This window comes from Lissotriton helveticus, chromosome 6, assembly GCF_964261635.1.
Source record: "Lissotriton helveticus chromosome 6, aLisHel1.1, whole genome shotgun sequence".
Lineage (NCBI taxonomy): Eukaryota > Metazoa > Chordata > Amphibia > Caudata > Salamandridae > Lissotriton > Lissotriton helveticus.
The window spans coordinates 4983411-4996968 of record NC_136067.1 but is presented as its reverse complement, the minus strand read 5'-3'; the positions used below and the strand labels follow the sequence as shown (position 1 = coordinate 4996968).

Here is a 13558-nt window from a genome sequence, read left to right as displayed (position 1 = left end):
TCGGATAGTTCAGGGAGAACCCCAGACTGTGAAGAAGGTGAATGGTGTGGGACATGTCGGCGGCGCACTGCTGGGCTGACTTTGCTTGAACCAGCCAGTCGTCCAGATAGGGGTAGACATGTACGTACTGTCTCCTTAGGTGCGCCGCCACTGTCGCCAGACATTTGGTGAACACTCTGGGGGCTGTGGTCACTCCGAAAGGAAGGACCTTGAATTGATAATGCCGATTTTGAATGGTGAATCTGAGGTATTTTTTGTGTGATGGATGGAGTGGAATGTGAAAGTAAGCAATTTTGAAACACCGCACTGGTGCCAACTACTCAGGCTATGCAGTTCGTTGTGTCCAGGGCTGTGTGGATAACTTTTTTTTGCTCTGTACCGCCTATCATGGATTGTCCGAGCCAGAGAAGTCCTAGGGTCTTCTTGGGCTGCTGGCAAGATCTTTCTAGCCATGTCTTGTGGTCCCATAACCTTGGCGACCGAAAGGAAGCGGAATCATAGATACGGAGAGAAGTTTTGGCACACCAGACAAATATTATTGGTGAAGACAAGAAAGCATTAAACACGGTCACCAGTGATCCACACAGAGTAATCGAGTGAGGCGAACATATAAGCATAACAACAGATACCAGAACTGCCCCTGATGAAGGCACCGTAGAGGTGCCGAAATGCATTGGGCTCACTCGTAAACTTATGATGATTGTGTGGTGATACACATGTAATGCCAAAGAATTGAATATGTAAATATGTATCAATGTTTGTACAATAGAGAAAATTAATCATATGCTTGAGTTATGAATAATGAAAATAACAAATGAGCAGGTTTACTGAAACAAAAGATGCAATAATCAAAATCGAAAATAAGAATAAAAAGATAAATAGTAGCACAACAAAAATGTGTTATGAATGATTAAGGTGCGGAGCACCAAGTGAACAGTGCACGATTAGGTGGGTCCAAAAACCCATCATAACTACCTTATATGACACAGGATTGACTACCCTGATTAACCGCTGCACCATTAGACAAACAAGAATAATTGTATCAAAAATACCGGAGTGCTCCTCACGCTCTTCATTTTTTATTTGTGGTCCCATAAGGCATGCCTGGAGCCTCCTAACATATATTTAAAGCAGGGGGCAACCCAAATAGCCCAACGGCATCTGGGTAAAAGTCTACAATCTAAGAAAAAGTAATAATGCCTCGGGATCGATAAACATACTCAATAGTAAGATAAAGAGAAATTAAATTAAACTCTTCCTATCTGTATTAATCTCTAGAGTAAATTCACGCAGCTTTCGATATATGCAGACAAGAAAAAACCATCTACATTCCACTGTTTGAAGTTCAAAAAAATTGTTTTTATATTTCTTTCAAAAAACTTCAATTTGTGGTTTCAAAATCAATCTATCAGCAAATATATTGGCTACAACTATATACACTTATTTACACATACATATGTAGCACACACAACAAATAAAGAAAACCTTTTTTGCTCTCTTTGCCCTTATTGTAATCAAGGATGCACCTAAAAACATATTAGACTTAGTGCATTCCTTCTATTGGATCACCCTCATACGAAACGCCTTAAGGTCCTATTACTTGGTCTCAAATTCCGCCATTACTAGATTGGCAATCTCTGGCGAAAAACTACAGCCCATTGCTACACCTGATATTTGTAAAAACAATAAGTCTTTAAATTTGAAAAAAATATTTTTTAGGCACAAGGTGGCTAGAGCCGTGATAAATTCCATGGGGACTTGATGTGGCCGTTCTCTCTGATCTAATGTATATCTAAGTACTGCCAACGCTTCGTCTTGAGGTATAAAAGTGTACAAAGATTGGATATCAAATGATACCAACAGTTGTTTCCCAGTGTTATATGGCAATCCTTCTATTTTAGATATTAAATCCATACTGTCTCTGACATATGATTTTGATTTCTTCACCATAGGAAGGTGTCAATGTACTTAGCCAGTGGCTCAAGAATCGATCCAGAATATGTTTCTATATTGAATTATTTGTTCCTATGTGTGTATATATGTACATATTTTGTATATAATTAAGTCGCATCCCAAGGTATAGTTAAAAGTTAGTATTTTCTGATTTAATAGGTGGAATTTATATGCCTGCACTCGACTGCCCAAGTCCTGATGATGCCATCTAAGAGACGGGCTGAAACGAGTCGACTGACAGATTGGGAGACCATAACAATTTGAAATAATATACAAAATATATTGAGAACGCCTAACATATTATAGGGTTTGAAGTAATCGGACCTTAAGGCGTTTCGTATGAGGGTGATCCAATAGAAGGAATGCACTAAGTCTAATATGTTTTAGCAGACCTCCCCCCCCCCCAAGCGCCTTGAGACCCTCCGGGTGAGTAGCGCGCTACACACATTTCTTGATTGATTGATTTTTAGGTGCATCCTTGATTACAATAAGGGCAAAGAGAGCAAAAAAGGTTTTCTTTTTTTGTTGTGTGTGCTACATATGTATATGTGTAAATAAGTGTATATAGTTGTAGCCAATATATTTGCTGATAGATTGATTTTGAAACCACAAATTGAAGTTTTTTGAAAGAAATATAAAAACAATTTTTTTGAACTTCAAACAGTGGAATGTAGATGGTTTTTTCTTGTCTGCATATATCGAAAGCTGCGTGAATTTACTCTAGAGATTAATACAGATAGGAAGAGTTTAATTTAATTTCTCTTTATCTTACTATTGAGTATGTTTATCGATCCCGAGGCATTATTACTTTTTCTTAGATTGTAGCCTCCTAACAGGCAGAATGTCTTTATGTGCTGCGGTGCAAAGCTGGTTGTAGAAAACACCCGTTTGTGAAAAGCATCTATCCCTTTGGATTCTTCACTCTGGGTATTTGCGGGAAAGGAGTCGGATTAACTTTACTGGTCAAAGCCCGCACAATGAGAAGTCCAGGGTAGGGTGCTTGCCAAGGAAATCGTGGTCAATGGGCGTGGCCTGTGCAGCCTGGCTATTTGCAGACTATACAAGTGGACAAGAGCTTGGTTTCGACCACACAGTCAAAGCATCAGTGAGGATTTCACTGAGTGGGAGCGAGGACTATGATGTAGGTGGTCCCAGTTGGAGAATCTTTTCTAGAACATTTCTCTTACTCTCAAAGGAGGGAATCGGCTGCCCTGCAAACCAGCAGCCCAAATGAGGCACTTCCCTCCACTGGTGGCCCGAGTGGGAAGTCGAGCTTTGTTTCAACAGAGGCGTCAAGACCACTGGCGTTTTGGAAGCTAAGGTATAAGTTGTCATCAGTATGATGAGGAGGAAGCAAGGCACCAACCTTTCATCGTCAATATTCTGGGTACTCCCTGCTCTGGTATAGGATCAGAGCCAGAAACAGAATGGAGTCTCCGCTCGCAGTGGGTTGCTTGGTACCGTGCCTACTTTGCAAGCATTTGTGTTTACCTCAAAACGTCTTCAAAATCACGATGAACAATTCTTAGAGGAATTTAATTTATTTATTTATTTATTTAAACTTGTATTGCGCGCAGCTACCCTCAATGGGATTCCCGGCGCCAGGGATAGATTAAAAGAAAGAGGACAAGCAAAAGGCCCAAATCAGAACAAGGCAGTGCAGAGGGATCAATTAAACAGAAGGGTCTTCAGTTTTTTTCGAAAAGGGAGGAGATCAGTCTCGGCTTTCAGGGCCGGCGGAAGAGCATTCCACATCTTTGGACCAAGATAAGAAAACGAGCGGCCGCCCATTTTGGCCAGTTTAATTCTGGGGACCAAGAAATTGCCACTAGTGGAAGATCTTAAAGTACGACCAGGCTTATAGACTTGAACCAGGTTCTGCAGGTATTTAGGGGCAGAACCCTGCCGGATTTTAAAAAGAAGGCATAAGGTTTTAAATTTTACACGGTTCGGGACCTTAAGCCAATGAAGGTCGCGCAGAGCCTGAGCTGCGGAAGATCTCCGGGGTACATTGCACAGTAAACGAGCTGACGAGTTTTGCACCACCTGAAGCTTATTTATTGTGGCCTTATCTGCCCCAAGATAAAGCACATTCCCATAGTCAATGCGGGAGATCACAAGAGCCTGGACGACAGTTCTCCGAGTAGAGCAAGGTAACATCCATAAGATCTTCTGCAACCATCTTAAGATGGAGAAACAGATTGCAGCGACCTTTGTTACCTGCTGTCTCATAGAGAGCCTATCGTCGATGAGGAAACCGAGGTTGCGGGCTACGGGGGCTAGATTCGGCAGAGGACCCATATCACAGGGCCAATGCCGAGGGCCCCACAGATCTTTGTTCTTGCCCAAGATAACAACCTCGGTCTTGTCACCGTTGAGCTTGAGCAGATGGTCGTGCATCCAAGCAGCAACGCGTGACAGGCCAGATTTCAAGGCAGAGACCTCATGGCCCTCACTGCTGGAGAGAGAGAACACAATCTGAGTGTCGTCGGCATACGAATAGATTGTCAAACCGGCGTCCTCCACGATGGTAGCAAGGGGTCTGATATAGATGTTAAACAGCAGAGGGCTGAGAATCGACCCCTGGGGGCGCCATATGCTGATGAACAGACAGCAGATTCAGCTTCTGTCGAAAACACCTGAAAGGTGCGCCCACCTAAAAAGGAGGCAATCCAGGCCAGCGCAGATCCAGCAACACCAAGGGAGCGGAGAGAGTCAAGAAGAATGGGATGAGACACGGTATCGAACGCTGCACTCAAATCCAAAAGGATGAGTGCAAAGGTCTCCCCGCGATCGATGCCGTGCCGAAGCCTCTCCGTCACCCCGAGGAGTGCGGATTCAGTGGAATAATGAGCGCGAAACCCGGATTGGGACGGATGAAGATATCCCACGTTCTCGACAAACGAATTAAGCTGGATGTTCACATGTCGTTCCAAAATTTTAGAACATGCAGGCAGCAGGGATATGGGCCTAAAATTGGCTAAGTTAGTGATGTCCGCGCCGGTCTTTTTCAGCAAGGGAACGACCATGGCATGCTTCCACTCCTGTGCCACCATAGACTCTGTAAGAGATGTATTCAGAAGTCTCATTAGGACTCTCCGTGGCTCGAGGTCCAACAGTTTTAGAATTTTCATAGGAACAGGGTCCCGAGGGGAGCCTGACCTAATACTGTTCAGGCACGATAAAAAGGTGATGTCATCAAACAAAAGCCAGTCGTTGATGAACGTTGAAGGGAGGGGAAGAGGACTGCTAGAAGTAGCTGCCGGTAAGGAATCAGCAGATGGCGGAGAAGTAATCAAGGATTCATGAATACGCTCCACCTTAGAAATAAAGAAATCTGCAATGGCATCACACTGAGGTTTATCCAGAGCCGGAGGAGAAGGTACCGTATCTGCTCCCGTTAGCCTCTTCACCACTGCAAAAAGGGTCCGCGGACAGTTCTGTGCCTGAGTAATCGTAGATGCCGTGAAGGTGGCCTTTGCCAATTTACAGTTAACGTGATAGCTCTTTAGTGCTTCTTTATACGCCGCCTTACTAGGGGTTGAATAGGAGAGCCTCCATTTTCTTTCCAAAGCCTTACACTTGGCTCGTTGTAATTGAGGAATTGATCATCATTCTGCTAAAGAAACAGCAGTCCACTGAGATTTCTTGTCTCAAGTCACTCAAAGCACAGGGGGGCTCAGGACCCCACCTGGGAATGCAGATCAGATGTGGCAAACTGCTACTGGCACTTGAATGAATGAATGGAGGGCACTCCTAGAGCGAGCAGCTACTCAAGAGCCTCTCGGCGCTACACATGTGAATGACCTCTTCTTAGTGCATTAACAGCCTGAAAAGAGGCGGTGAACTGCTTGAAACATCGACGTGTGTGACTGAGCCCTGCCATTCCAGGAAGGACGTGCACAAACCGTAGTTACCGTTTACACCGGTTGGCAAACAAAATGGAAGAGTATATGCTGTGGTGAAACGCTGTTACCAACTACAACAAGCTCTGATGTTGACAGTTTTGACAGGCAGTTTCTGGCCCTGCGACTAGGTGTAACGATCTGCCCGACTAAGTAAAGAAGACCGCTACAATACGGGAGTGCTCGCACTTATATTACAGAAGAGCTCATGGTAAGAATTATTACAAGAAGTCTAGTTTCTTCTCCTACATTGGAAAATGCAAGATTGCAAGGAAGACACTTCTGCAAGAAAAATCAACAAGCATTTACAATGCAATGGTTTTGCCTTTGTTAAAGTTAGAGCTATTGGCATTGCTCTTGACATTATTTTTATTTATGTTTTTTAACATAAATAAATGGCATTGTCATTTACAATGCCAATAGCTTAATCTCTCGCAAATGCCACACACAGACACCCACAGAGAGCCCCCCCAACACACCCACAGACCCCTCCACAGACACACCCACACAGAGCCCCCCACACACACAGCCACACAGAGCCCCCCCCACACAGAGCTCCCCCCACACACCCACACAGAGCCCCCCACACACTGCGAGCCCCCCCCACACACTGCGAGCCCCCCCACACACTGCGAGCCCCACACACACAGAATGTGTCCTGGGATAGTGCACTCCTCTCGGGGCACGACGGCGTCACGACAACCCTTGTACAATGTGTGCCCGCCCCACTGCACGCACATTTTTTCACACTCAGGCGGACACACACACACAATACACACTCTCACACTGATACTCAACACGTAGACACATATGCAGAGACTGAGAGACATGCAGACGGACGAGCTGACACGCACAGGCACACTCACTCAGCCACACAATGCGCAGACAGACGTACACACATGAAGAAACCCGCACAGACACGCGCACAAACACAGGCGCATACACATAGTACATACACACAAGTATGTACACACATGTATTCGTACGCTCAAAAGTGTATACACAAACACCATTATTCACGGTACATTCGTAGTTGGCTGGAGGGGTGGTCGGCACGAACCTATCCTGACCTGCTTGCAATAAATAAAAAATAAAAAAAAAATGGAAAGTCAACTATTGTATTCAAATTTGATTGAGGTGGACTAGCAAATCTGTAATCTCTGAACGCCTTAAAGACCACTCAATTGACAAATGCAGAATGTGACGTGGAAGTTATTGTAGAATTTTGGCAATCTGATGTTTAGACTGGGCATGCAGGCGGGACAAGGTGATCAAAGAAGCGACAGAAGAGCATCTGGACATACAAATTAGTTGGATGAAAATTCACTGGACATATTTTGAATATACCACACAAGTAAGGAAGGTTATATTTAAATACATAAAAAGGGACTAGATTGGGTATCTGAAACTAGTCCCTCACAAGCTCTTAGTGGCATGAACACAGTATGAGGTGACATGGATCCCCACTTGCTTCATTTCCTTCATGCCATGCCATGACATGAAATTTGTCATTTACAATGCTAATAGCTCTAACTTTTCCAAAGGCAAAACCGTTGCATTGTAAATGCTTGTTATACTTTAGCCTTTGCCACATCTTTATACACGGGGACAACCATCAACCATATTTAAAGTAATCCCTGTAACCTTTTGGCATCTGGGAAGATGTCTGCATGGTATAGTGCCTCTCACCGTTCTTTTCTGGACTTCTTGCTGGCTGGCTGCTGCCTCTAGCCTGTTCAGATCTATCACTTTACTACTTTGAAGACAGAAGGTTTCGTGGTCGCAGGCTCTGATACTTATTTTGAGGCTAGAGTAGTGGTTGGTTTCCAATATTAATATTTATGTTTCCAAATCTGAGAGCATTAAGTAGGTGCACCTTAAGAGTTCCTTATCTTTGGCCTCTATTGGAGTATTCCATGCAAACCAGTTCTAATAGCTACTTCATTTGTGTCTCAAATTCCAGCCATTGGAGGCACTGCACATGCCACAACACAAGTTGTGACTTGTGTACTAAGTCATTGTTTATTTCCAAAACTGTGGCTTGAAGCAGCCCCCCCCCGAACTTGCATTGGGTACCCATGGTCTACTATTTCACAAATGGTGATCAGAAGTGTCCACGTCAGGGTTGTGTCTGGCGCTAGATGTGGTGTTTGTGTATTCCGCGGTTGGTCTTGTATAAGGAGTATGTTGTGCAGAACATTGTTCATGAGCCCTTCCTGCTCACTTGTCGCACACAGGTAAAGTAAAGTAAAGTAAAGTCCACATTTGTAAAGCGCACAATCACCCGTAAGGGTCTCTAGGCGCTGGGGGGCCGTCGGGAAGATTAAGCAAGCTATTGCCCAGAGTCACATGGTGCTGGGCTAATCTGCCGCCGGAGCCGGGGATCGAACCGTGGTCCCCAGATTCCAGCGTCAGTCGCCCTGACCGCGGCGCCACACCTCTTCCACGCTGGTCCATCATTGGTGTTTGAAGCTTCTGCTCATCCATGTTTGACCACAAGTTGCTGCTTCCTCTGAAATTGTGCAACTCCTCCTGCCAGAATCCTTGCCCCGTGCAGTGTAGGACGGGCAGATTCTTTATGTCATATTTTAAGGTCGGCACCTCACACTTTTTTCATTTATTTTTTTACATTTTGTTTTTGCGTTCTAAAAATAGAGCGTATCGGGCTGAGCCAAAGAAGAGCTTATGTTCCATATGTGCCCTGACATCTGCTTGATTCATGTTTTGTCTCGAGGGGATCCTGCTCGGTTCAGTGGCTAATGAGCAAGGATCTGGTGAAAGGGGAAGGCCGCACGGCTGGGGAGGCAGGGCCTTGAGATTTCACAGAACCAGTTCATAATCGGATCACATAGCTTTGTAAGGCATGGCTCTTCCGCTGCTGAAACCCTGTTCACAGGGCCATTGACCGAATGAGAGATCATCTCTTTTTACTTCTTGTCCATCTATGTCATGCCTTTGCCCTCCTTTCACCGCCTCTCAATTCGCCTTCTCTTCCTGCCGCCTTTTTCACCTCTTCACTTAACCTGAAAATATGGACGCTCTTTGCACATGTGCTTGCGGCCTGTCCCTTTGCATTGTGCCAAGAGGGTAATCACATTACTCCTTGTCGTTATGGACACTGTTTCCTCTAGTGAGCGTTTCACCTACAATCCTTGCCCTAGGTATGTTAGTTTAATTGGGTCAGAGGAAGCTTACAAGGCTAAACAAACAAGTTGCATTTCTATTGCATTAATGCGAACGGGAACGGGGCCGGAAGACGAGCCGAACATGCATAAAAAACCGCACGGGCACCGGCGGGAGGGGGGCGGGAACGGGGCCAGAGACACGGAGAGCGAGGCAGCGGGAGGGGGGTGGGAACGGGGCCAGAGACACGGAGAGCGAGGCAGCGGGAGGGGGGCGGGAACGGGGCCAGAGACACGGAGAGCGAGGCAGCGGGAGGGGGGCGGGAACGGGGCCAGAGACACGGAGAGCGAGGCAGCGGGAGGGGGGCGGGAACGGGGTCCGGAGACATGGAGAGCGGGAGAGGGGGGCAGGGGCGGGAACGGGCACTGGCAACAAATCACCTTCCATTGTGTCGGCTCGGAGTAGAGAGCCGGTCAGGTCTGCGTCCTCATACGGAGAGCCGTCCAGCTGGTGTGAGGAAGGATGCTGCAGAAAGAAGAAAAAAATAAACACGCCCACCGCCCGATGACGAGGCAAAAAGGGTGGAGAGCGAAAAATTCTCGGGAACGCCCCCGAATCTGGTCCGGCCTTGACGGACAGATCTCTGTTCCAATGGCTAGCCTCCATTTATGGAGCTAGCCATTGGAACAGAGGGCGGATTCAAGTGTCCCTTACTGAAGACTACAGATTTCTCCTGGGGGCGGAGCTAAAGCTCCGTGCCCCAGGCAAAACCTAAAAATGCAAGCAGACGCGTGTGCGCCACACGGAAGCGGAGACGGAGAAGCATTATTTCCCTGTGTTAAGTTCTGGATCAATGCGACCACTGGGCAGGGAGAGCTGGGGGTTGCGTCCATGACAACAGACAAAAGAAATGAAAAGTACATACTTGTTCCAGTGACTCTTGGAGTTCTTGTAGAGTGCCGGGAACATGATGGGCAGTATCCGGGCCGCGTTATCACTGATGAGACTCATGATGTATTCGTTATTCCAGTAGTAGAGCGCCCTTTCCGCCACCTAAGGAGAGAAAGCACCACGAAGCATTAGTTTTGCACAATAGCAAGTGAGCTGCTGTATCGAGGCACAAATCAAGGGCTCGACAACACGAGGAAAGCAAGAACACAAAGCCCGGGCAGGCACATTTTACAGAGGAACAAAAGCTTTCTAAGCTTCAATATTTCCAGTTAACACTCAGAATTTAGTCACTAACTAAAGGAGCAAGAAGCCCTCTGCAGAAATTCAAAAGCCTAAATTGTTCGTCAATGGCTCTTGTATGAGCCTCATCAGATACAAGCAAGAGGTAAAAGGCAAAAGTTACCCAAGCACCCTGTGCATCGGCACTGTCTCAAAATCCACAAGATGAACAGGAGCAGAATACATGCAATATCGTGGAAGGCTGAAGTCCGAGCTCTAGCTAACATATCCCTTCCCCTTTGGCAAGACCATCCATGCTCCCTTTACCTCTATGAAAAGAGAGCACTGAATACAGGCATCACCTCTCAACAGAGATTATGGGTACACGAAAGAATAAATGCTGTCTTACTTGCCGGCCCAACAGTCAATGAACCCCTGCTCGAGTGTGGACACTAGGAGCAGATTCTGCTTATATGGCTCTTCACTAAAACTCAAAACGCGGCATCTTTTCTAGGACCTGACGGAAGGTTTAATGCGAGTCGGCCAGTATGGACACACGTCGTGCATCTTCCCTTGGAAAAGCCTTCCATACATCTAGAAACCAGGTCAGTTGGGCAGACATGTACAGCCTGTAATAACTACCGATAACCAGGACAAAACACAACCATGATTAGGGGTAGCCTACAACGTAGCACTTTCATTGTTGAAAACGAACGTGAACAAAACACAAGTATAAGATAAACACTTTCAGTTCAGATTTATACATCCAAATAAAAGCAGCCAATCAACACTACACAATACACCCGTCTAAGAAAGGAAACCTCTTTCCACGCCTTGGCACACGATGGAACATGAACCAGGAAATGGTGCCCAGAGGCACAGTAGATGCACATAACCAAATCGAACAGTGCGCTCTAGGAATTCCAGAGGCTGAACTGCCCCTCAACGGGTGCATTAGGAAATTTACTGTCACCCAACAGACTGGCCAAAAACCATTCTTGCTAAACCGCCTCTACACTTCTCACTTCCGGTGGAGGAAGGTCAGGATGCTTAAAACTTCAAAGAAAATGCCCATAAAGAAATGTTACTTCCCTCTAATGTGCTCTTCTAGCTTCACACACCTGCAAACCTGCCACTTAATGACTGGAGTCAGAAAGAGCCACTTGCTTTTGTTTCAAACCAAACGTTCTCCTCCCTTGAAAGGCAGAAGGGTATAAACCCCCCCCCCCCCCGTTGCAGCACAAGCACTCCGACTTCTGTTCGGCTAGACTTTATCTTTCGTCACAACATATTACCAACACACCTTCAGTGAAAAAAACACAAAGGATAAAGTGCAGCTACGGTTAGCTTGGTTTATAACACTATAATGTATGTTTAAAAAAACACCTGAAAAATCACAGAAGAGTTAATGTGCAGTTATAATTACAAAACCTAAAACCCACTGAAATGCACCAGTTATACTTCAGTAAACTAACCATAATTTGTACCCCCGACATGAACTGCTTACTTTTGCTTTTGCACAGCATGTTTGAATGCATTTAACAATCCATCTTGAAATGCCAGAGTCAGAGATAGAAATGCCCATGTGAGGTGGTGTAAATACGACAAATGTATGTAAACATAACATAACAGTTGCTTTGCATTACGAAAATCTTTCGTCCTCTCGATAGAATACAGTAATGCTCTTCTGACATTAAGTGTGTGTCATCACTCATAATATTAAATTACATAGATGACATTTTGAAGGCCTCAGTGGATGGTACCAAGACCCTGCTCTCACCTTAATCAGCCACTTCCAGAGGTGCACAGCCGGCTGGGACACAACTCAGGACCCCACCGTGCCTTGCTTTTTGCAGTACGACACAGCGGTGGCGTCTGTGAGAAACTGAAACAACCTTGTTATGGTGGCAGGATGACCTTCACCATAACCAAATCGCCTGCAACTCCAGCAAATGGACGTGCAGGTGGGTCCCTGTCGGAGAGCACAGTCTGCTGATCTCCACCTCTCCCACATGGCCTCCCCAGTAGTGACGCGTCCCTCACCAGCATCCACGCTGGATGAGTTAGGGAAAGGAGTGTCACTGGTCGAACAGCCACCACTGCAGACCTTTTGCAGTCTCCAGACACCTGGATAATATACGACACGTTTCCTTGGCTCTGGGCCAACTGAGACTTCAGATCCCACTGCGGAGCTTGCATGTACCATCTGGTATAGTTGGTGAGCGGGAGGAAGAAGGCTAGCTTGCCAAGAAGCCTCGGAGCTATCCTCGGACTCAAGACTGAGGCTGAAACTTCGGGATCATAGCACAAACGTCCCAGACCTGTGGGTCCAAAGTAAAGGCCCGAAAGCTCACCATTTCCATAAGCATAACACACTGCCCTAAAATCAATGTATAAACGCATGCAGTATGTGTATTATTATTTTTCAATGTAAATCTCAGTACGCCACCCCAAGTAATAACATAAAAAGACGGTGTCTATAAAACTGAGGGCGGTGTGTTATTATTAGAGCCATTTAACTGTCTCCATGGCTAGTGGGGACCTTGCACAGCAGGTAAAGTCCTCTTTGCGGGTCGCTGGCAGTGAGGTGCAAACCTGTCTGTGTGCATTAGACCGACATTCATGGGATATAGAGAAATAGGTGTGAATCACAAACCCTTCGCAATAGGTAATCCAGAGAACAAGTTTAGATACAAATTTTATTGGGTTTGCCTAATTAGTCAACATCAGAGCGCATGTGCCAAAATAAGCGCGTACATGTAGGAGACGCAAAAAGGGTGCAAGAGATTTGAATCGCTAGAATGTGTTGGCTCAGTTGAAACAATGGCAAATTGGTGAAGCAGTCACCAAGCGGAGGGGAAGCAGAGTGAAACTGAATAAAACTGCCGCGACCGGCAGCGCTGAGAGGTATCTCACACACATTGTTGGTTTCTCCTTTTGGGAGACGCTCCGCCGTGACTGCGCCTTCCAGCACCGAGGGTCGCTGCAGCTGTATTTAGTTTCACTCCGCTTCTCTGCTCGGCGGCTGGTTCAGGATATGTCTTGGCATTCCCTGGATGCTTGAGCTTATTTTGGTTCATGCTATCATCCTCTCGAGATCATAGATACTAGGAGTCCTGATGACGATCCCGTTATCAATAGTGTTCGAAACACTGGCATCTAATTAAGCAAACCCAGTGGAATTTGTATCTAAACTTGTTCTCCGAGTGTCTATTAAGAAATCTTTGTGATAAACAACTATTTTGCTAGATCTGAGTGTGTCACTTTTCTGAGCACCGAGCACAGGCACTTTTGCACTGTGCTGTACATTGTGAATTATTGTGCAATAAAGTTTGTAAATATACACGATCATCTAATCCTCAACTCCTTGCGTGCTGAGAGCTCGTCATGAGGCACGGTGGCCGTGT

At 45.9% G+C, this 13558-nt stretch overlaps 1 protein-coding gene across 2 annotated transcripts in view; it reads right to left on the bottom strand.

The window, feature by feature from the left end:
- Positions 1–13558, bottom strand: part of PPP2R5D (protein phosphatase 2 regulatory subunit B'delta) — a 242482-nt gene that overhangs the window by 30725 nt on the left and 198199 nt on the right. For both annotated transcript variants that reach the window (XM_078647239.1, XM_078647238.1), the window contains exon 12: positions 9907–10034. In XM_078647239.1, the coding sequence (XP_078503365.1) occupies positions 9907–10034 (128 nt within the window). The remainder of the gene's footprint in view (positions 1–9906; positions 10035–13558) is intronic.